Source organism: Narcine bancroftii, chromosome 10 (assembly GCF_036971445.1).
Source record: "Narcine bancroftii isolate sNarBan1 chromosome 10, sNarBan1.hap1, whole genome shotgun sequence".
NCBI classification, from domain to species: domain Eukaryota; kingdom Metazoa; phylum Chordata; class Chondrichthyes; order Torpediniformes; family Narcinidae; genus Narcine; species Narcine bancroftii.
This window is the reverse complement of record NC_091478.1, coordinates 69601656-69625869: the sequence shown is the minus strand read 5'-3', so window position 1 is coordinate 69625869 and position 24214 is coordinate 69601656. Positions and strand designations below refer to the sequence as shown.

Below are 24214 nucleotides of genomic sequence, written 5' to 3'. Positions count from 1 at the left end.
AGGACAAGAGAAAAAAACTAGAGAGTTGTTAACTCAGTCAGCACCATCACAGGCATCAGATCCTATGACATTGAGGATCCCTTAAGAACGCAGCTCCATCATGAAGGACCCTCACCACCTAGGCCATGCCCTCTTCATACTGCTACCATCAGGAAGGAGATAGAGGAGCCTAAAGACGAGTATCCAGCAGCACAAGGACAGCTTCTGCCCCGCTACCATCAGATTTCTGAATGAACAATGAACAACAGACACGGTCCTACTTTGTCTTTTTGTTAAATTTTATAAGATGGTTTTATATAAATGTTTGCAGTGCTGCAAAACAACAAATTTCATGACAGTAAATTCTTATTTTTCTTTTCCATTCTCTATAGATGACCGAGCCTGTTGCACAGCCTCGCTGTTAGCAACACATTGCACAGACAAAACTGCACAGTATGATCCCGAATGGTTGCATTTGGTCAAAATCTTTTTTCATTTGTTTACCCATCTTTTCTCACCTTCTCTGCCATTATTTTCTCTCTTTCCTGGTACAAATGAAGGATCCTGGAATTGAAATGTTACCCTTTTCTCTCTCCACAGATGCTGACTGAACAGTTGCACCTTTCCTTTGTTTTCTGCTTCAGTTCAGATTTTTACAGCACGTGTCTTTTTTGATTTTCATTTAATGTCATCATTATTTTTGACATTGGTTTAATTTCACGTTAGTCAACCGGCCAAGAGTAAAATGCAAAATTCCATAATTTTAAATAGACAAACTGGAATATATAATTTGGTGACATTTTACAATGGATTGATGCACGGTTTGTTTTACTGGTTAAAATTAAAATCAGAGCCTTGTATGCAAATTTTGACAAGCATGAGACTGACACCAATTGGTATTTAAAGTCATTACTTTATTACTGGCAATGAACATTAAATGTTTCAAGGATTTCAGATTACATTTCTTGTTTGGAGAACTAACAAAAGCACTGAAATGCTGGAGGAACTCAGTCGATCTTTGAGCAAAAAAAAAACCCAGGAAATCTCAGAATACAGTCAGTGCTGGATGGGGGAGGGGTTCAGACCAACAAAAGGTATTAAGTGGATATGATAATAGGAGAGGTGAGAATTGATTAAGTCTATGCAAAAGGAGACAGGGAAAAGGGAGAGAGAGCTGGGGGGAAGAAGTGAGGGGCTCTCCCTGATCAAATTTTTCAGAAGTGGCGCCTTTTCAGCCTGGCAGCACCCACGGCCCGCACCCTATATTTGCTCCTTCCGATATGCACCCAGCTCCTTTGCTTCAACCCTCTGCACCACATATTTGCTCCTTCCACTAACTGTTCAATAGCTAATATGAATAAAGCTGGAGACAACTGATACCTCTGTCTGCTAGATCTAAATAGTGGGAAAGCTGAAGATACTTGCCCATTGGTCACGACTTAAGTCTTGGGTGCATAATGCAGTGCCCTAATCCAATTTTTTTTTTAAAAAGTTGGTCCCAACCCAATTTTCTCCAGCACTTTGAATAAAAAGTCCCACTCTAATTTGTCAAATGCTTTCTCCACATCCAGGGCCACAGCTACACTTGGATTGCCCCATGACTATGCCAAATGAATAACACTCAACAGCCTGCTTATATTATCTGCAGCCTGTCGCTTTTGCACAAAGCCTGCTTGATCAATATTTATTAACTTCATCTGTCCAAAAGTTCTTAAATTTCCTGAATGTTTCAGCTTCCACCACTATCCCCAGCAAGGCATTCCAGGCACCCACAACTCTCTGTGGCGGGAAAAAACTTACCCCTGATGACTCCCCAAAACTTCCCTCCCTTAATTTTATACACATGTCCTTTGGGGTTTGCTGATTATGCGCTGGGAGACTCTGCCTCAAGAATGTAGCCAACATCAAAGTATGAAATGGCCATGATGAACTATATGACTATAAATATTAACAGAATACATAACCAAAAGGTAGAGGCTATTAAATTTACTGAAAAAAGAAAAATAATTGATATATTATTCGTGCAGGAAACGCATCTAACTGAAGTGGAACACATGAAATTAAGGAGAGACTGGGTAGGGCACGTAACCGCAGCATCATATAATTCAAAAGCCAGAGGTGTAGCTATATTAATCAATAAAAATGTACCAATCAAAATAGAGGAGGAAATAATAGAACTAGCAGGGAGGTATGTAATGATAAAGTGTCAGATATATTGAGAATTTTGGAATTTGCTCAATATATATGAACCTAATGAAGAGGATCAAAAGTTTGTCCAAGATATCTTTTTGAAGATTGTAGATACGCAGGCGAATATACTGATAGATGGGGACTTTAACCTTAATTTGGATTCAAAGATGGATAAAACTGGAAAAAAGACTAGCAGAAAGAACAAGGTAGCCAAATTTATGGTTAAATCAATGCAGGAAATGCAACTTATGGATATATGGAGGAGGCAACACCCAAAGGAGAAGGAATACTCATATTATTCGAGTAGACATAAAACATACTCAAGGATTCCTGTTGTCAGACCATATCCAAGGGAGAGTGAGGAAAACAGAATATAAAGCTAGATTGTTATCGGATCACTCATCCCTGTTATTAGCAATAAAGCTGGAGAACATCCCACCAAGTACTTTAAGATGGAGATTAAACTCCATGCTACTTAAAAGACAGGATTTTAGAGAATTCATTGAGCACCAAATTAAAATGTACTTTGAAATAAATATGGAATCAGTTAAAGATAAATTTATATTATGGGATGCAATGAAAGCCTTCATCAGAGGGGAGATAATAAGTTATGTAACTAAGATGAAGAAGGACTACAATCGGGAAATAGAACAGCTGGAAAGGGAAATAGTAAGTACAGAAAAAGAACTAGCAACAAGGGAAGATACAACAAAAAGAGAATTGGTGGACAAAAAAATAAAATACGAAACACTACAAACATATAAGGTGGAGAAGAACATAATGAAGACAAAACAGAAGTATTATGAGCTAGGAGAAAAAAAACGCACAAAATACTAGCTTGGCAGCTTAAAACAGAACAAACTATAAGAACGGTATTGGCATCAAGGAAAAAGGACAAACAAATTACATATAACCCAACAGAGATCAATGAAAACTTCAAGGAATTCTACGAGCAATTATACCGAACTGAGAACGAAGGGAAAGAAGACAAAATAGATGAGTTTCTAGCTAAAATTGAACTACTGAAAGTGCAAGAAGAGGAGCAAAACAAATTGATAAAACCATTTGAAACAGAGGAAATACAGGATATATTAAAAAAGCTACCGAACAATAAAATGGCTGGAGAGGATGGACTCCCAATATAATTCTATAAAACATTTAAAGACATTAATTCCTCCTCTCCTGTAAGTAATGAACCAGATTGAAGAAACACAAAACATGCCGGATTCAAGTAAAACAGCAATAATTACAGTAATACCAAAAACGTGGAAAGATCCACTAACACCAGCATATCTCTACTTAACTCAGATTATAAGATAATAGCAAAACTATTAGCAAACAGATTGGCCGACTGTGTACCAAAAATAGTAAAACTAGATCAAACTGGATTTATTAAGAAAAGACAAAAAAACAGACAATATCTGTGTTCATTAACTTAATCCATGCCGTACAAGGAAATAAGACACCAACAGTGGCGGTTGCTTTAGACACAGAGAAAGCCTTTGACAGGGTAGAATGGAATTATTTATTCAATATACTACAGAGGTTCAACCTACTAGAAAATTAATTGGATTAAAGCATTATATTAGGGACCATTGGCGAAGGTGACAGTAAATGGATATATATCGAACCAATTTAAATTAAGCAGGTCAATTGGGCAGGGACGTCCACTATCTCCCTCATTGTTCGCTTTAGCTATAGAACCCTTGGCAGAACTGATAGGAACAGAAAATAAAAGAGATAAAAATAAAAGAAGTTATATAAAATCAGTAAATTTGCAGATGACGTCATAGTATACTTAACAGAACCAGAATAATCAATAAAAGAATTACATAAGAAATTGAAGGAATATGGAGAAGTATCGGGGTACAAGATCAACGCAAATAAAAGTGAAGCAATGCCAATGGATAATGTGGATTTCATAAAGTTTCAATGCCAAACACAAGCAATCCAATAACTAGGTATTAGACTAGATAATAATCTAGGCCATCTATACAAATTAAATTATTAGCCATTAATGAAGAAATTACAAGATGACTTAGAACTTGGAAAGATTTACCACTAATACTGATAGGAAGGGTAAATTGCATTAAAATGAATATCTTCCCAAGAATACAATACCTATTTCAATCGTTACCAATTTCCTTAACAGAGAAATTCTTCAATGAGGTAAAGAAAATAATAAGGAAATTCTTACGGAAAGGGGGGAGGGGGAAACCAAGGATAGCACTAGATAAATTAACAGAATGGTACAAACAAGGGGGCTTACAGCTACCAAACTTTAAGAATTATTATAGAATAGCACAATTAAGATATCTATCAGATTTTTATCAAACAAGGGAAAAATCATATTGGACCAGGTTAGAGCTAGATAAAATAGGGGAGAAGGTACCGGAACATATACTTTATAAGTGGGATGAAAAGCTGGTGCAACATAGAAATTCACCAGTACTGCATCATCTGCTCAACATTTGGAAGAAGATTCACGTAGAAAGGAAAAAAACAAATTACCAACTACCAAAATTATTACTGACGCAAAATCAACTAATCCCTTTCACAATAGATAACCTTTCCTTTAGAGAATGGGAGAGAAAATGGATCAAAAGAATAGAAAATTGTTTTTTTGGGAAATAATTTATTATCTTTTGAACAAATGAAGTACAAATATGGTATAACTCACTGTACAATGTTTGCACACCACCAACTGAAAACCTACATGAAGGACAAATTGGGAAGCAGCCTGAGGTTACCAGAAGGAAGCAGTTTTGAATATGTGATTACAGACACAATGATAATTAAAAGATTTATAACAAACATGTACATCAAGCTGCAAGAGAAAGAGAACGATGAAATAAGCTGTAAACCCAAACAAAAGTGGGAACAAGATCTAAACATAAAGATAAAAAATGAAATATAGGAAAAGCTATGCTCCGGAACTATGATAAATACAATAAACACAAGGTTACGCATGATACAATATAATTGGTTACATAGGCTATATACCACGCCCCAAAAGTTAAATAAATGGGACCCAACAGTATCAGACAGATGTTTTCGCTGTCAGAAGGAAACGGGAACAACAGTACATGCAATTTGGGCATGTGAGAAAATGGAAAAGTTTTGGGAAGATCTAAATCAGGTATTAAATAAAAACCACAAAAAGCAGCATACCAAAAATCCAGAGATCTTTCTTCTAAGTAACATAAGAAGTAAAGAACTAGGCCTCAATTTGGATGAAGCACAAAAAAGATTTATTATGATAGCCTTAGCTGTAGCAAAAATATGTATAATGTCAACCTGGAAATCAGAAGAGAGCCTGAGAGTACAGCAATGGTACATGGAAATTAATAAATGTATTCCATTGGAAAAGGTAACATATAATTTAAAAAATAAAGTAACATTATTCAAACAAATTTGGGAACCGTACATGGACACAACAGAGAGGGCCTACCGCAGACCTCCACCCCCTAAAATGATAGAATGAGAAGACGACGAAATGAACTGACCCAGGGTGTAAAAGTAGATGACACAATTTTCTTGTTTATTTTCACTGTGTGATGACATTGTTTAATGGGTTTAATGTATCATATATGTTGAACGTTGAGTGGGTGGGGAGGGTCTGGGAAGGGGGGGGGGGAAATGTTTGTATGTATTTTGGTTAATATGTCATTGTGTGAAAAATTTAAAAAAAAAATAATTTAAAAAAATGAGGCCAACATCATAAAAATCCTCATTCCCCTGGTCACTACCTCTCCTCACTGCTACCTGAAAGCAGAAGGTACAAATGTCCAAGGACCAACACTTGCAGGTTCAAGAATGACTTCTGTTCAAGGGCTGTTGACCTCCCCTTGAGGTACTGCCCCAACGTCATAAAAGGATTGTCTGCAATATTGCAAGGACATTTTTTTTGCATTCGGATAAATGAAAATTTTTAAAATATTTTTTGATTTCATGTTTTTAAACTCAATGTAGTTGTACTATTGTTTTTTTTGTTATTTTGTATTCATGACCAACCTTTCGGGCTTGAGCGTTCATCAAGGTGACCATCAAATAGCGTAGTTCATGTGTGCACATATCCAGTGTTTTAAGTACAATCATTTTGTTGGTCGGGTCACCATTCCGTGGCTCAGTGACAAAACTTGGCCATTACAAACAGATAGACGGCAACCCTGGTATATGGTTGGTAAGAAGTCTTGAGAAAAGTCAACGCCTATGAAGTTCTTGGAATTAAATTGTTGCATATCTTAATGATACAAAAGCAGTTTTAAATGCTCGAGTCACTGAGGGTTTCAGACTGATTTTGAGACAAACTGGTTGGAGGTGGCTGTTCACACAGTCAATATCAAAACTCAAGCTGATGTGAGCATAGATGACACAAGATGGAACAGGGTTGTGTTACCAATGAAAGAATAGATGCGGCAAAGCTGTGACCAAAGAGTGATAAGAATGTGGACGAGTGTATGAGTAATGACATTTATCCAAAATTTAAATGTAGACATACAGTACGGTAATAAGCCCTACTGGTCCACAAGCCCGTGCCCCAAAATACCCCAATAAAGCTGCAACCCCTGTATATTTTGAAAGGTAGGAGTAAAGGGTTGAAGTAAGTTTTAACAGGAGGTGGTGCAATTTCAATGCTTGCCATGGTGCTGCTTTTCCTAGATACGCCACTGCTGACTTTATAAAGGATATCAGTAAGATCGAAAAGGTGCAGAGAAGATTTACTAGGATGTTACCAGGAGTTGTAGGGAAAGATTAAACAGGTTAGGACTTTATTCCTTGGAGCAAAGAAGAAAGAGGAGAGATTTGATAGAGGATTATAAGATTATGAGAGATATAGACAGAGTGGATGTGAGTAGGCTCTTTCCACTTAGATTGGGGAGATAAATAGGAGAGGTCATAGTTTTAAGCTGAAAGGGGAAAAGTTTAGGGGGAACTTTAGGGGAAGGTTCTTTACTCAGAGAGAGGTGGGAGTGTGGAGTGGGTTTCCATCTGATGTGGTGAATGTGGGCTCGATCTTGAGTTTTAAGAATAGATTGGATAGGTACATGGATGGGGAGGTCTTGAGGGTTATGAAGTGGGAGCAGGTCAGTGGAACTAGTGGAATAGTGGTCAGCACAGACTAGAAGGACCAAATGGCCTGTTTTCTGTGCTGTAGCATCCTAAGGTTCTAATGGTGCCATTATTGATTGCGTGTCCTGAAATGATGCTGGAGCATCTTAACATAGATTTTACATGTATTACCAGATAATGCTGTGACAACCCTCAACTATTTCCTACTGGGACTTAGTAAAGGGTTTGCAGATGTATGAATATTTTCACTTTGTTGATCACTTAGTGGAGGACATGCCAAATAATTTACTCCAGATAATTTTTTCTTCTAGAGCAATGAAAGGTTGTCGCCCTGAAACATCTTTCCTATCTCCATGAATATCAACTAACTAGTGTTCTCAGTTTTTGCTGTTTATATCTGATCTTCAGTACCTGTATTTTTTTTGCTTTTGCCTACTGCACATATGATGTTTTGAAACTAAGTTTGAACAAGAAATTATAAGGAGAAAACAGCAAATTTAGCATTTCTAGGATATTATGAAGTTTTCACCCACATACATTCACACAAACTACTTGCCCTCCACTTATTTTTTCTGTAACATATATTGCATTGAATCAGTTTCTTAAAATATTTAATCTTAATTCTAATTTATTTCCCACTGTCAATTTTTGTGCCCTTGAAAAATGTAACTATTAATGCAAACCAATGAGAAATTCCCAATCAACAATTAAAGAATAGCTTGTGTAATCTATTACCACCTAAATCCACCATCTGATTTAGACACAGTGAAAGGCAAATTTAAATCAAGATACTCTCAGTTACATTCCTCATTTGAGCTCAACATTAACTGAGTGCAGAATAATCAAAAGGAAGACAAAGAATAAGACAAAATGAAGGAAATATTTAATTGCAAGTTTGAATGGACCACTACTTTTGTGGGCATCAGCTCCCATTTCTAAAACATCAAGACAGAAAATGGGACATGGTCAAGGCAAAGTACTGGACAACTGTCATCTGATGAAACTTCAAGGCTCTGTCCAAATAATAACCGTTCTACATCAATATTTTCTTTTATCTGCTGTAATAACTGCAACATTTTCTTAAAACAAAATCAGTATATCTCACACACACACATACACACCCATGCCAAAATAAAAATTAAGTCAGACAATTTTTGTATTAAATATTCTCATCTGATGACAGATGATAATATTCTCGTCAGTTGCAATTTATAACATCAGAAAGTGATAGAGCAAAAAGTGATTTTTTTTTAGTGAAAACAAAAACTATAAATATTGAGCAGCTCAGGCAGCACCGGTGGAGAAAGAAAGAAACGCTAAGTTAATGGCCTTTTAGCAGAACTACACAAAGCGCATTTTAAGTTACAGAGGAGGAAGTAGAAAGGCTGGGAAGTATTGGTTGAGGGATGAAGTACCCTATCACATTGTAAAATGTGACTGGTGAAATGCTTATGGAGACAAAAGACTGCACATGCAAAAAACCTTGAGAATTTAAGCAGGTCCAACAATATCGGTGCGGTGATGGTGGGGGCGTGGGGTGGGGGCAAGAATTGTTGATATTTTGAAAAATCCTTATCTTAGTCTTCCTTGGAACAGAGCAAGTAGCCAAAGATCAGAGGGAAGGTGCTCTGTGAATTAAAGTCACAATGAATTGGAAACACAAAGTCACCTTGTGGACTGAATGGAGGCATTTGGTAACCCAATCTACATTTGGTTTTGTCATGACGCCACACTCTGAACGCTGAATGCAGTGTCACAAGAAGAAAGAACCACAATAGAGATTATACAGGAATGTCAAAACAAAATACTTGATATTTTAAAAGTTGGTCCCTAAAGACAAAACAATATATGGTTACAAGGAAACAGCAGCAATGCTAAACAAGCATACCTGCCTTCTTTAAAAACTCAAGAAGCTACCAGAAATACTTGAAAACCAAGGATCTAACAAGACTGTGGGACAGAAGGAAATGGCTATTAGATTTTTTTTATTAGATTTTTTTTTAAGTACAAGAGAAGTTGGAGAAACTGAAAGCTTATTAATTCGACAGAACTGATCATTTGTATCCTATAATTCTGAAAGAGATAGTGACAGAACAGCAAATGCTCTGGTTATAATCTTCCAACATTTTACAAATTCTGGAATAAATACTATAGACAGTGGCAAATGGAAATGCAAATTTTCAGAGATACTACCAACTTGTTAGGCTAACACCTGTAGCAGGGAAATGTTCATATTTTTCCTTTTGGGATTGAACTTTCAGCCCATTAGCTCTCAGTGTACTCGTCCATCACATTTCCCTGTAAATTATACACTTTCACATACCCCTTTGATTTTTCTCCTCCCATCATAAGAGTATAATATTGAGGCCATTTTACCATTCTTTAGAATCTGGAATCCTAGATGGTCAGATTGAATTCCTTGGGAGTAAGAAAGGAGACCATCAGAAATCAGAAGAGTGAAGTGAATGGGTGAGAAGAGGTCACAACTTTTTCTCACTGCTCCCTTCGGGCAGAAAGTCCACGAGCCTGAAGATCAGTAGTAGGTTCAAGAATAGTTTTTCTCCAACAGCTATCAGTTTCTTGAATCTCCCTTGTGACACTTATGGTGAAACCACTGTAATATTGTTATGCCATTGGTACTGTATCTCGGTGTATGGCCAGCTTGCCTTCTCCCCCAAGAATTCCCCAGTTAAGCTAATTACACCAGAGTTCCTCCCTCAGTGCAGAGCATGTGTCCAGTCTTATGGTCATAAAAGCCTGTCATCTAGTAACTCCAGTCTTTTGGTGTTATTGATAGCATATCAATTTTATGACTATAAAAACATATTTTAAACCACAATGGACAACTTTTCGAGGCCAGACATTGATCTGTAATCACCAAAAGCCCCAGACCAATTCAAGCTCTGGCTACTCTGTTTTAACGATTTTTTCCACGCATAGCAAGCATCCAATCAGACTATATCTGCCAGCAGCTGCTGAGACTGGACAATCTGACCTTGCAGAGGATCTTCGAGGTGTCCAAAACGTTGGATGTAGCCCTCCGTAACATAGACTCATTCTCCTCCGATAAGCGACCACCTCATGGGGACTGCGGGCGCCAGCATCTTGGGATGCGGGGTCCCAGGCTGCATCCACACAGGGCACCCTGACTTCATCTCCTCCACCGCCAGGCACCCAAAGTGCAACTTCTGTGGCCAACAGAAGTATCATTGGAAGCGATGCACAGCCAAGGAAGCTCAGGATGTGGGAAGAAGGATGCCAAAGTCTATAGGTTCAGACCTTCTCCTATCCCTAGCAGTGAGTAGTGGGGGCAGCAGTCACCATCTTGGCCAGATTCATTTCCGGTGTCACTTCCACCCCCCAAAACAACAATACCAGTGCTTACCAAGGGCAAGGGGGGGGGGGGGGGGAGGCACCATCTTGGCCAGTGTCATTTCCAGTGCCACCTCCATCCCGAGCAACAGCATCACGTACATGCCATGGAAGCCATAATCTTACCAGCCCAGGTCACAGGCACCATCTTACCAGTCCAAATTGGATAGCAACTCTGACAATGACTGGATGCTGGCATCGATTGTACTCAACCTGGACACCCACCACCAGCTCGCCCATTTGATGATGGAGGTCGAGGTAAACGGTCAACTCACTAACTGTCTATTAATAGTGGGAGCACAGAGAGCTTTGTACATCCCGGTACCAAGTGGGACCATTCTCTTGCAGAGAGGCTGACAAGATGCAAGACCTCCAGGTCCCAGTCAGCAGAGATTTGTGGCGACTGCATGGTGACACTGACCATATGCAACACAACCTGTGAAAACTTTAAACTGTTAGTAATGCCACAGCTCTGCGCGCCTGTGATATTGGGGTTGGACTTCTAGTACCACCTCAAGAGCATCACTATTGAATTCAACAGACCCCATCCATACCTCATGGTCCACAACCACCAGTTTTTAAACCACCCGCTCTCCCCGCTGCACGTGACCAAGCAGCACAATCTGCCCACTGCGGTTGTTCACCTTCCGGATACCTCCCGTCCTGTTCGACAATCTCACTCCCACCCGTAAGCCAGTCACTACCAAGAGCGAATGATACAGCTCTGGGGACAGGGCATTCATAAGGTCAGAGATACAATGGCTTCTGGCCAATGGGGTCATTGAACCAAGGACTAGCCCCTGGAGAGCCCAGGTCGTGGTGGTCAAAAACAGAAAAATTCTGCATGGTAATGGATTACAGCCAAACTGTTAACCATCTCACACAGTTGGATTCTTACCCCCTTCCCTGAATTGCCGATTTGGCAAATCAGATCACCCAATACCGGGTTTTCTCTACCATAGATTTAAAATCGGCATACCACCAAGTACACTGTGTTCAAGGCAGACATCCTGCTCTACCATTTCCTATGGGTCCCCTTAAGAGTCACCAACAGATTCTCCATCTTTCAGACAGAAATGGAACAGATGGTAGACCACCACAGGCACAAGGCCACATTCCCCCATTTGGACAATGTCACCATCTGTGGCCATGACCCGCAGGACCACGACACAAACTTAGAAAAATTCCTCCAAACAGCCAAGACATACAACCTCACATAATAAAAAATGTGTGCTCGGTTACATCATGAAGTATGGCGTCGTTGGTCCTGACCCGACCGCATGCGCCCCCTGATGGAGCTCCCACTCCCTCACAGTCAAAAAGCCTGAAGAGGTGCCTGGGCTACTTCTCATACTATGCCCAGTAGGTCCCCAATTATGTGGTCAAAGCCTAACCCCTGGTGAAAGCCACCTCCTTCCCCTGTTGGCAGAAGCTCAGGCGTCCTTCACCCACAACAAAGGAGGTATTGCCAAGGCCATGATGCAAGCTGTGAACGGATTCACCCCATTCTAGGTGGAGAGCGATGCTTCCAATTTTGTCCTATTTGCCACCCTTAACCAAAGGGGAAAACCCGTGGCATTTTTCTCCCATATCTTCCATGGCCCTGAAGTCCAGCACTCCTCTATTGAGAAGGAGACCCAAACAATAGTTGAGGGAGTGGGACACTAGAGGCACTATCTGGCCAGCAAACAATTTACCCTGCTGACTGACCAACGTGCAGTCGCTTTCATGTTTGATAATAAGCCACAGGGTAAATTCTTATTTGCTGCATCCACACAAGTACACAAGATACATCAACAACCAAAGTATTAAGTTAAATTACCACAATGTGCCATGAGATAATAAGGATAGGTAAATATTCACATTTTTAAAAATGGAATGTTGCCATGCTGCAGAGAGACTATTTGGTGGTCCCGGAGTAGTTTATGGTTCAGGTGGTACAGAGAGGTTCACAAGACTGATGGCAGTTAGGAAAAACCATTATTATTCACTTGGATGTACCAATCTTCAGATTTTTGTTACCTGAAGGTAGCAGCGAGAAGAGATCATGGCCAGTGTGATCGAGGTCCTTTATGATGTTAGTTTCCTTCATGCAACAGCACCTCACATAGATTATTTCAATAAACACATTTCAGGAAATAAAATAAAACTGAAACTTACAAAATTCATCGAGAGAACATGAAGTGAGATACAGGGAGGCTGTTTTCAAAATCTTACCATAAATAATAAACCATTTCGGACTGAAATGAGAAGTGTCTTTAGCAGATAGTGATGAACATTTTTTGGAAATGTCTGCCCTGGAGGGTTGTGGAATCTCATCAATACCCAAAGTCTACTGATCTCCCTTTTAAGGAAATAGAGGGATAATGCAGTAAAATGTCACTGAGCTGGAAATTCATCCATGATTTTGATGCACAGTGGTGGAGGCTAAAAGGGTCAGATGGCCTATTCCTGCTCCTAGTTCTCATAGAACATACAGTTGGAGGAACAGATCCTTCAGAGCATGGTAACTGTACTCAAAATGATACTCAAATCAAACTAAAACTACTGCTTGCACACAATACATATCCCCCTATTCCCTGCATATCATGTCCATTTAGGAGCCTCTTCCACCACCACCCAAGGCAGGCCAATCCAGGCACCCACCACTTACTATTTGAAAACTTGCTCACACAACTCCTTTAAACTCCCCCACACACTTTTAAGCATATCCTTTAGTGTGCGATATTTTGTCCCGTTCACCCTATCTGCGCCTCATAATTTTATAAACTTCCATCTCGTCTCCCCTCTCCTGTGGTTCATACCTTCTAACCCAGGCAGCATCCTCTACTGTACCCTTTCAAAAGCATCCTCTCTTTTCCTGTAACAGGACAATACAATACTCCAAGTGTGGCCGAAACAAAGTTTTAGCATTTAATATGTGAATGCTGCTTCACCTTGAAGTTGTGTTTGGGTCTCCAGGTGGAGGGAAAGTAAATTAACTGATCTCATAGAACAGTACTGTGGGGATAATAGGCATTGGTGGATATAGAAAAGTGAAGGAGAAACTTCCAGATGTAACAGTCTTGTTAGAATGCCAAAAAGAGGAAAGGAATTCATACATGTATAAGACAATCCATTGAATGTGCATACTAGTGGGTGGGAAGTAAGGACAAGGATATGCTCTGGGACCCCTGCTCTTTGTAATTTTTATAAATGCATAAAGAGGCAAAAACACACAAATGCTGGAGAAACTCAGCAAAGGTGAAGGTACATCACCAATGATTCGGGCTTGAGCCGTTCATCAAGGTGTTGGGGAATATAAGAGGGGACAAAAGGGGAAGGTCAGAGGGGATGGTAAAAATCAGGCAAGGGTCAGAGTGAGAGTCGGTGTGGTGCAGGGCCCCTCTCGTCCTCACCGACCACCCCACCAGCCTCTGCATCCAACACATTATCCACTGGAATTTCCAGCACTTACTACAGGACCCCGCCACCAGACATATTTTTCCTTCTCCTCCTCTCTCAGCTTTCCGTAGGGACCACTCCCGTCACGACTCCCTTGTGTATTCTTCCCTCCCCACCCATCGCCTTCCCCCGGCACCTTCCACTGTGGACATAGGAGGTGTAATACCTACACCCACACCTCCTCCCTCATCTTGGTCTGAGGTCCCAAACAGACCTTTCAGGTGAAGCAACACTTCACCTGTACCTCCAAAGAACTCATTTACTGCATCCGGTGCACCCTCTGTGACCTTCTCTACATCGGAGAGACCGGTCGCAGATTAGGAAATTGCTTTGCCCAGCACTCCTCTCCGTCTGCAACAAAAGCAACCTCCCCGTAGCCAACCATTTCAATTTTGAGTCACACTCTCAAGCTCACGTCTGTCCATGGCCTTTCACACTATCCCACCCTGACAACCCACAGATTGGAGGAACAACACCTCGTTTTTCCCCAATTCCAGGGCATAAACATTGAGTTCACTGCATTCCACTAATCAGCTTGCCTTTCCCCCACCCCCCCTTAACTAGTTTTTCCAGTTCCTACTTCCTTTCTCTCTCCACCTAGCCTAGATTCCTCCCCCACCCAGGCAGAGTTTCTCCCCCCTCCACCTATCATCTCCCATCCTCACCACCCCCTCCCCCTTTTTGTTCAGACAGCTCTCATGTTCCCCCACACTTTGATGAAGGGCTCAAGCCCGAAACATTAGTGATGTACCTTCACCTTTGCTACATAAAGGCAGTGTTTGACCTGCTGAGTTTCTCCAGCATTTGTGTGTCTTTTTTCCCCTCTTAACCATGGTGTCAACGGAATCCGGTGTTTTACACCTGCATGAAGAGGCACAAGGATGAGTCAGTAAGTTTGCAGATGACACAAAGGTTGGTGGATTTGTGGATGGAGCTGAAGGTTGTCGAAGGTTACAAGAGGATGCAGAGTTGGGCAGAAAAGTGGCAGATGGAGTTCAATTTGGGTAAGTGTGACGTGATGGATTTTGAAAGGGCAAACCAGAAGGCTGAATACACAGTTAATGGTCAGTTACTTAAAAATGTGGATGAACAATGGGACTTTGGGGTTCAAATCCGTACATCTCTCAAGATCACTGCACAGGTTGATAGGATAGTTAAGGCGGTCTGTGGGATGCTGGGCTTCATTAATGGGGGAATGCGTTCAGGAGTAGAGAGGTCACGTTGCAACTCTACACATCTCTTTTAAGACCACATTTGGAGTATTATTTTCAGTTGTGGTCACCTCATTATAGGAAGGATGGGGAAGTCATAGAGAGGAGATTTACCAGGATGTTGCCTGGTTTGGAAAAAAAAACTTATGAGGCCAGATTAGCAGACCTGGGACTTTTCTCTTTGGAGCATAGAAGGATGAGAGTAGGCTTAATAAAGGTCTACAAGATTATGAGAGGCATAGATAAGGTGGACAGCCAGCACCTATTTCCTAGAGCAGGAACCAAAATCATCAAGGGACATATGTACAAAGTTAAGGGAGGGAAGTTTAGGGGAGGCATCAGGGGTAAGCATTATTTTTTTTAAATAAAAGAGTTGTGGGTGCCTGGAATGCCTTGGCAGGGATGGTGGTGAAGGCTAAAATATTGGGGGCATTTAAGAGACTCTTCGACAGACTCATGGATGAAAGAAAAATAGAGGATTTTTGGGTAGGGAGGGTTTAGTACTTTTTTTCTTAGGAAGGAATATATGGGTCAGCACAACATTGAGGGCCGAAAGACCTGTACTATGGTGTATTGTTTTACAAACCCTATCTTTGCAGATGGGAAATAGGCAATTGCTGCCTGATCTGCAACTTCCAGTGATCCACATACAGATTCAGGCCAATAGAGCAGACTGCAGTTGAGGGAAGAGGCAATTTTTAAAAATTAGAAATTTTCTTTCAATATCTTAGAGAATGGTGGAGTGAGTGAAGATAAACAAGAGTGCACAATACAGAGTGCACAATTCAAGTCAGGCTCCAGAATGGGACAGAACGTGTTTGTTGGCTCAGGAACTATTAGGAAAAATCAGTTTTTATGGTGATGAAATCGTAGGAGTTTTGGTGACAGTGGAGGTGAAGGATAGAAATGGAAGTTGAAAAGATAGCAACATGAACCATCAGCAATTTATTCTGAGAAAAACTTGAAAATTACTGATAACATCATGAGCAGTATTGGTAGTGCAATGGAATTGGAGTATTAAGCGGAATTCAAATCCTAATTGGCTACAAGTTTGTCTTGATCCTAAAGCACAAGGTTTTCATAAAATACACGTGAGAACCAGAATATTTACTGCAAGATCCTTCAGATGCATTTGCAGATCAAAGCAATGTCAGCATACTCTTCCAGAACAATGTCCCCACAGTAACCCAGTTACATTTTGCATGCCAAAAATCAGTTTCTCCAAGCTTCCAGAATAGATTTCAGAATTACTATCAAAGTATATACACGACATGACATACCACCCTGAGATTCTTTTTCCTGCATGCGAGGCAGAATTACCACTTACTTGTACATTGAAAAAAAATAAAAACTGTCAACAGATAATGAATGTAAACAAGTTGACTATGCAATACAGAGAATTTTTTTTTAAAATCAATAAAGTGCATAAGATTCCTTAAATGGGTCCCTGATTGAGTTTGTTGTTGAGGAGTCTGATGGTGGAGGGGTAGCAGCTGTTCATGTACCTGATGGTATGAGTCTTGTGGCACCTAGACCTCTTTCCTGATGGCAGCAGTGAGAACAGAGCGCATGATGGGTGGTGTGGATCCTTGATGATTGCTGCTGCTCTCCGATGACAGCGTTCCCCATAAACCTACTCAATGGTGGGGAGGGTATTGCCTGCGATGTCCTTGGCTGTGTCCACTAGCTTTTGGAGGGCTTGATGCTCAGGAGTATTGATGTGCCCACAGCAGACCATGATGTAGCCAATCAGCACACATTCCATTACACATCTGTCAAAATTTGCCAGGTTTTCTGGTATCATACCAAATCCTTGAGGAAGTAGAGGTGCTGAAGTGCTTTTTTCATGATGCCATTTGTGTGTTGGATCCAGGAAAGATCATCTGATAGTAACTCCCAAAGAATTTAAATTTGCTTGCCCTCTCTACCTCTGATACCCTAATGATCACTTGATCGTATGCCTCTGGTTTCCCATTCCTTAAGTCAACAATCAGCTCCTTGGTCTGGGTGACATTGAGCAAAAGGTGGGTGTCGTTAGTGCGCCATTAAGAATACTTTTCCAGAATACTTCAACATTATCTCAAAGTCTCCTTTAAATAGTGTGACATCCTCACCACCATGGAAATCCTTGGCCTCAGAGCATCATGGAGGTCTAGCATTATCCAGTGGGACACCAAGACCATAGAGGTCTCAACATTCCAGACCAGGTGCAAAGCTGGAGTGTCCAACATGCTGGTTGCTTCTTGGTCCAAACAAACAACAGCTGCCCTCCCTTCAGCATTCTGGATTTGGGTCACCTCAGAGCCCACAAATCCGGAGTGGAAGTCATCCGCAATCCCAAGGGGTGCTCTTGCCAATATTCATCCCCAGTCAAAACCTGGAATGAAGCTGTTTTTTAATTATTATTATGGTTACTGAATCTTGCTGTATATAACGGTAAACCCTTCTTTTCATTAATATAAATGCAAGTATTTCTATATTGGTCGATGGTCTCTTGCCTATTGTGAGGAAAGAACAAGTCCGAGAAGGGGCGGGGGGGGGGGCTGAAATATATATATATATATATATATATATATATAAAGAAAAGGGTTGGGCAAGCTTTTTGAGCAGTATTCAATAAAAATGGAAACATAAATAACTGGCCAGAACATGTTTTGACGTGAAAGACACAGCGTTAAAATGCAGTTGTTGACACAAGCCAGTGAAGAAACACGGTGCAAACTGCGCAGTCCGGCGCAAGGCCCGGACGAAAGGGAACGCAGGAGGAATTCATTCGCAAGCACATTTCGTCGGAACGTACCTAATGCATGATCTTCCTTAAACATCCATTTCATGTTGCCCCGCTGCGGTAGCGCCTGTTCGCTTGAGAGGGAACAAAACACGGTTACAATGTCCGTCACCCTGAGAGCTCGCCGCTGGGTCCTGCTCGGGGATGGGGCGCCGGTCTCAACTCGCGCGCAGGAAAGGGGTGGGCAAGGTGGCCGGAGATTTCACCCATGTGCACGACGGCTTGCCCTTCTAAAATAGTCCGTCCGCCGGGCCGGGCCGGGCCGGGCCGGGCCACGGGGAGTCGGGGCTGGGTGACTGCTTTCCAACGAGGATATGAAAGATGATTTGGCGGCGGGGACGGGGATGCTGCATCCCTCGGAGAGGACATGGTTTGATCTGGGGCCGTCAAAAGGCATCATTCTTAACTTTCCAAACATTTTGAGAGGTTTTCTGCTTTTCAGGTTAGATTCCGGATTAAGGAATGGAGTTGGCCCGGAATTGTGGTGATGGGAAATCTTCTTGGACTTCATTATTGGAGACTTTCCTCAGTCAGTTGTGTTTGACTATAGATGGGGAGGAGACCGCTGGAACCCTTATTTCAAAAGGCATCGAGGTGCCGAGTCCCGATCTTGTCAAGGCATCGATATGGCAAAGCTCAGGGAGAAGGCATTTCCCTCCTGAATAACCTTGAAACGGGATGGGTTTTAATCAAGTCATAAATGATTGAGGCAACTAACTTGAGGAGGGAATTCCACTCACATCCCCAGTAGTAATTCTTAGTTAAAAGTTGCTCTTCAAAATTATTTCACAGCACTTGCAACAAAATTCATGAAGGGAGGGCGGTAGAGCTGGTGTATATGGATTTTAGTGAGGCATTTCACAAGGCAAGCTCATTCAGAAAATCATGAGATTCATGGAACCTCGGCGGCGTGGATTCAGAATGGGCTTGCCCGCAAAAAAGCAGAGGGTAGTAGTAGATGGAATGTACCCTGCCTCGAGGTTAGTGACTAGTGGAGTTCCATTCTGGGATTTCCCTACTCTGTGATTTTTTTTTCAGAATGATCTGGACAAAGAAGTGGAAGGGTCAGTAAGTGTGTAGATGACACAAAGGTTGGAGATATTGTGGTTAGTGTAGACTGGGGTCCCCAAACCTTTTAGACCATCAACCCCTTCAGGGACTATGTGGTTCATCATCAACCCCCCCCAGGCATGGAATCCTGGCGCTGGATGGGGGGTGGGGGGGAGAGTGGACGGTTGTTGGATAGGGGAGGGCTGGATAGAGGGTGGACAAGGGGACTGGGTAGGGTGGCCAGACATCTGGTTTTAGGATGGACAGTGTGGCCTTTGGCCTCCATCTTGTGCCACCTCGAGTTGGACATTAATTTTTCCTCCATTTGGGCCCTACACCCCCAAATGGAGGACAAATTAAGGGTCAGAAACCCAGAAAGGCCAAGGGAGGCGACACTTACCTGTTAAATCTGGCTTTCTGGGGTCCGCAGGCTGAGCATGGTCAGATGGCGCATGTGCGATGAGGAGAAAATGTGACAGCATTGCTTGGTGCCGACTGGCATATGTACAATGAGGGGAAGTGTGACGGAGGCACACGAAGATTCATGGCAGGTAAGCCCTCCCCTTCCCCCTTGCTTGAACTGGTAGAAGTGGTATTTTAAATTGACCTCTGCCCCCACATTATCAAACATCCCCCCTGGAGTTTTTGACCCCCTGGCATTTATCAATCCCTGCATGGTCCCATCAACCCTTGAGGATTGATACCGACCACTTTGGGGACCTCTAGTGTAGGCGGTTGTTGAAGGTTGTTATGCACCATCAATTACTCTAACAACTGTTGAGAAATTCACTGAAGGACAAAGGCACATCTATACTGCTCGACTGTCCAGCACTGAGGAGGGGACTGTTGAACTGTCATCTTTATCCAGGAGCCGATGGAATGGGCCTGACCAGACAATTATATGCAAACTGGTTTACCACAGGTAGCAATGGATATAGACAGTATGCAGAGATGGGCAGAAAAGCAACATATAGAATCCAAACCAGATAAGTGTGAAGTGACACATTTTGAATGGTCAATTTTGAAGGCTGAGTACATGGTTAATGGGAGAATTCTTAATTAATACTGTGGAAGAACTGAGGGAAGGGACCTTGGTATTCAAATTCATAGATCATTCAAAGTGTCCGCACAGGTTGATGGGGTAGATAAGAAGCTCTGTGGTATGCTAGGCTTCATTAGTTGGAGATTGAGCTCAGGAGTCATGAAGTAATGTTGCAGCACTATAAAACTCTGGTTAGACCAAACTTGGAATATTGTGTTCAGTTCTGATCACCTCATTACAGGAAGGATGTGGAAGCTATGGAGAGGCTATAGACCCAATCCTAACCAGGATGATGTCTGGATTGGAGAACGTGTCTTATGAGGTAAGGTTACCAGAGTCTATTATTTTTGAAGTGAAGAAGGATGAAAGGTGATTTAATGGAGGTCGACAAGATCACGAGCGGCATAGGTAGGGAGGCCGGAAAAATTTAAAATTTATTGTCAGAGTGCATTCATGACATTATATACCACCTTGAGATTCTGCGGACCAGGAAGAATTTTTATTACTGATAACTGTATCCAGTACTGTGTTCAAGAAGAAAATTATGTCTACAAAAGAAAAATGTAAACAAACTGACAGAAAATAAATATTCAGTAATAAATTGTGAGCAAAGTAATAGTCCTTAAATTAATCTCTGAATAAGTCTGATGTTCAGGAGTTTGATGGTAGAGAGGTAGTAGTAGTTAATTCCTGAACCTGACGATTCGAGTCTTGTGGAACCTGTACCTCTTTCCTGATGTAGCAGTGAGGGCAGAGTATGTCTGGGTGGTGTGGATCTTTAATGAATGCTGTTGCTCTTGGATGGCAGCATCCCATGCAACTGTTCTTGATAGTGGGAAGAGTTTTGCCTGTGATATACTGGGGTGTGTCCACTATCTTTTGCAAGGCTTTCCAATCAGAGTATTGGTGCCCCCATATCAGAATGATGCAGCTGATTAACACAGTTTCCACTGCACATCTGTAGAAGTTTGCCAAGGTTTCCGATGTCATACCAAATCTCAACAAACTCCTGAGGAAGTAGAGGCGCTGACGTGCTTTCTTCACGATGACCTTTATAGGTTGGGTCCAGGAAAGGTTCTCTGAAATAATGACTCCCAGGATTTTTAATTTCCTCACTCTCTCCACCTCTGATCTCCCCATAATCACTTTATCACACACTTCTGGTTTTCCTTTCCTTAAGTTTATAATTAGCCCCTTGGTGAACTACGTGCAGGAACCATGAGTAATACAATAAATACTCGGTTTCATATAATACAATACAATTGGCTACATAGATTATATGTTTCACCTCAAAAATTAAAAGAATGGAATCCAACAATACCGGACAAATGTTTCCGTTGCAAACAAGAAATTGGAACAACATTACAAGCAATTTGGACATGTACAAAAGTGAAAACTTTTTGGGAGGATTTAAACCTAATATTAAATAGAATTACAAAAAATAGAATACCAAAAGATCCAGAAATCTTCCTGTTAAACAACATAAAAGACAAAGAATTAGGCCTAAAATTAGACAGGGCTCAAAAAAGATTTATTACGATTGCATTTGCAGCAGCAAAAAAGCGCATAATGATCACTTGGAAAATGGAAGCAACCTTAAAAATACAACAATGGTACATAGAAATGAACAAGTATATTCCATTAGAAAAAATTACGTACAATCTAAAAGACAAAGATACTTTATTTGAACAATATTAGAAACCGCCGATTTCAGACTCCATCTCTTAAAGTGATGAGATACAAATACAAAAATACTTAAATATGGAATTTTGGATCACATTATTTCTTTTTCTTTCTTTTCTTTTGTGTTCTTTTATTGTTTACTTATTTTTCTTCTTTCTTGCTTTACGTTATGGGGGTGGGGAGGGTGGGAGGATGGGGTAAAAATGAAAATGTCACTGTGTATATTTTAATGATGAATATTTGTTTATATTAAGTATTAAATAAAAAATTATAAATAAAAAATCTGCCCCTTGGTCTTGGTGACATTGGGGGTGAGGTTGTTCTTAGTACACCATTCAGACAGTTTTCAATCTCCCTCCTGTTTGCTGATTCATTGCCCCTTTCAATACAGCCTACTATGGTGGTCATGTCAGCAAATTTGTATATCAGGTTGTTGTTGTACTGAGCCAATAGGTGTAAAGTGAGTAGAGCAGGGGGCTAAGAGCAATGCCCTGTGGTGTTCCAGTGCTGATGAATATTGTGGAGGAGATGTTCTTATCAATCCTCACTAATCTATGATCCAATTACCCAGTGGGTTGGAGAGGCCCAGGTCCTGGAATTTGCTTATTAGTTTTGAGGGGATAATGATGTTGAATGCTGAACTGGAGTCAATAAAGAACATGCAACATCAAATGTACAGTTGCATAAGCACTATCGAAATCAAACCCTGTTTTGTCACCGGATTGATGAAAGCTGAATAATTTATAGTACCATTTTCACAGCCATTCACATGTAAAACCAATCAAGATAATGTTACAGCATCTGACCACATCAAAGGAAACAAACAGTGAAATGAGTTTCATTAGAGAACTTACCAGACATAGTTAATACTCACAGAAGCCCAAAATAATTTATTTTCTTTGGCTTGGCTTCGCGGATGAAGATTTATGGAGGGGGTAAAAGTCCACGTCAGCTGCAGGCTCGTTTGTGGCTGACAAGTCCGATGCGGGACAGGCAGACACGGTTGCAGCGGCTGCAGGGGAAAATTGGTTGGTTGGGGTTGGGTGTTGGGTTTTTCCTCCTTTGCCTTTTGTCAGTGAGGTGGGCTCTGCGGTCTTCTTCAAAGGAGGTTGCTGCCCGCCGAACTGTGAGGCGCCAAGATGCACGGTTTGAGGCGATATCAGCCCACTGGCAGTGGTCAATGTGGCAGGCACCAAGAGATTTCTTTAGGCAGTCCTTGTACCTCTTCTTTGGTGCACCTCTGTCACGGTGGCCAGTGGAGAGCTCGCCATATAACACGATCTTGGGAAGGTGATGGTCCTCCATTCTGGAGACGTGACCCACCCAGCGCAGCTGGATCTTCAGCAGCGTGGACTCGATGCTGTCGACCTCTGCCATCTCGAGTACTTCGACTTTAGGGATGAAAGCGCTCCAATGGATGTTGAGGATGGAGCGGAGACAACGCTGGTGGAAGCGTTCTAGGAGCCGTAGGTGATGCCGGTAGAGGACCCATGATTCGGAGCCAAACAGGAGTGTGGGTATGACAACGGCTCTGTATACGCTTATCTTTGTGAGGTTTTTCAGTTGGTTGTTTTTCCAGACTCTTTTGTGTAGTCTTCCAAAGGCGCTATTTGCCTTGGCGAGTCTGTTGTCTATTTCATTGTCGATCCTTGCATCTGATGAAATGGTGCAGCCGAGATAGGTAAACTGGTTGACCGTTTTGAGTTTTGTGTGCCCGATGGAGATGTGGGGGGGCTGGTAGTCATGGTGGGGAGCTGGCTGTTGGAGGACCTCAGTTTTCTTCAGGCTGACTTCCAGGCCAAACATTTTGGCAGTTTCCGCAAAGCAGGACGTCAAGCGCTGAAGAGCTGGCTCTGAATGGGCAACTAAAGCGGCATCGTCTGCAAAGAGTAGTTCACGGACAAGTTTCTCTTGTGTCTTGGTGTGAGCCCATGTTAAGAGCAAATCCAACTGGTCCTTCTCGCTTACCTTCTCCCAAAAGTCTATAAAAACTTTCCTTTCAGATACTTAGCTAATTCTCATTTGAATGCTACAATTATTTCTGACTCCACTACTAATACTGGAAGGTTATTCCAGTCCCTAACTATTCACTACATAAAAATGATTTTTCTTCATTTCTTTTTGTTCTTTGCAAATGGCCTATGTTTTTGACCAGACTCTCAATAGGCCTACTCCCTGTTATTCCTCCACCTACCCATTCCCTTTGTCTTCTTTCCTCCAGCTCTCCACCCTCTTCCCTCTCCATTAAGTCATTTCCCCCCCCCCCCTTTGCTGGTGTGCCCTCCCTCCTTTATCCACTCTGTGGGAATGCTCCTCCCTTCCACCTCCTGCCTACATTTTGTCATACTTTGATGAAGGCTTAAGCCTGAAACATTGGTTATT

The 24214-nt window shown here is 41.6% G+C and overlaps 1 protein-coding gene across 1 annotated transcript in view; it reads right to left on the bottom strand.

Annotated features, from left to right (window-relative positions):
* The window catches only part of gabarapl2 (GABA(A) receptor-associated protein like 2), a 42626-nt gene extending 24372 nt beyond the window's left edge, over positions 1–18254 (bottom strand). Inside the window, exon 1 of the mRNA XM_069901276.1 lies at positions 18070–18254. Coding sequence (XP_069757377.1) covers positions 18070–18103 — 34 coding nt within the window. The 5' untranslated portion in view covers positions 18104–18254. The remainder of the gene's footprint in view (positions 1–18069) is intronic.
* Positions 18255–24214: the final 5960 nt, after the last annotated feature.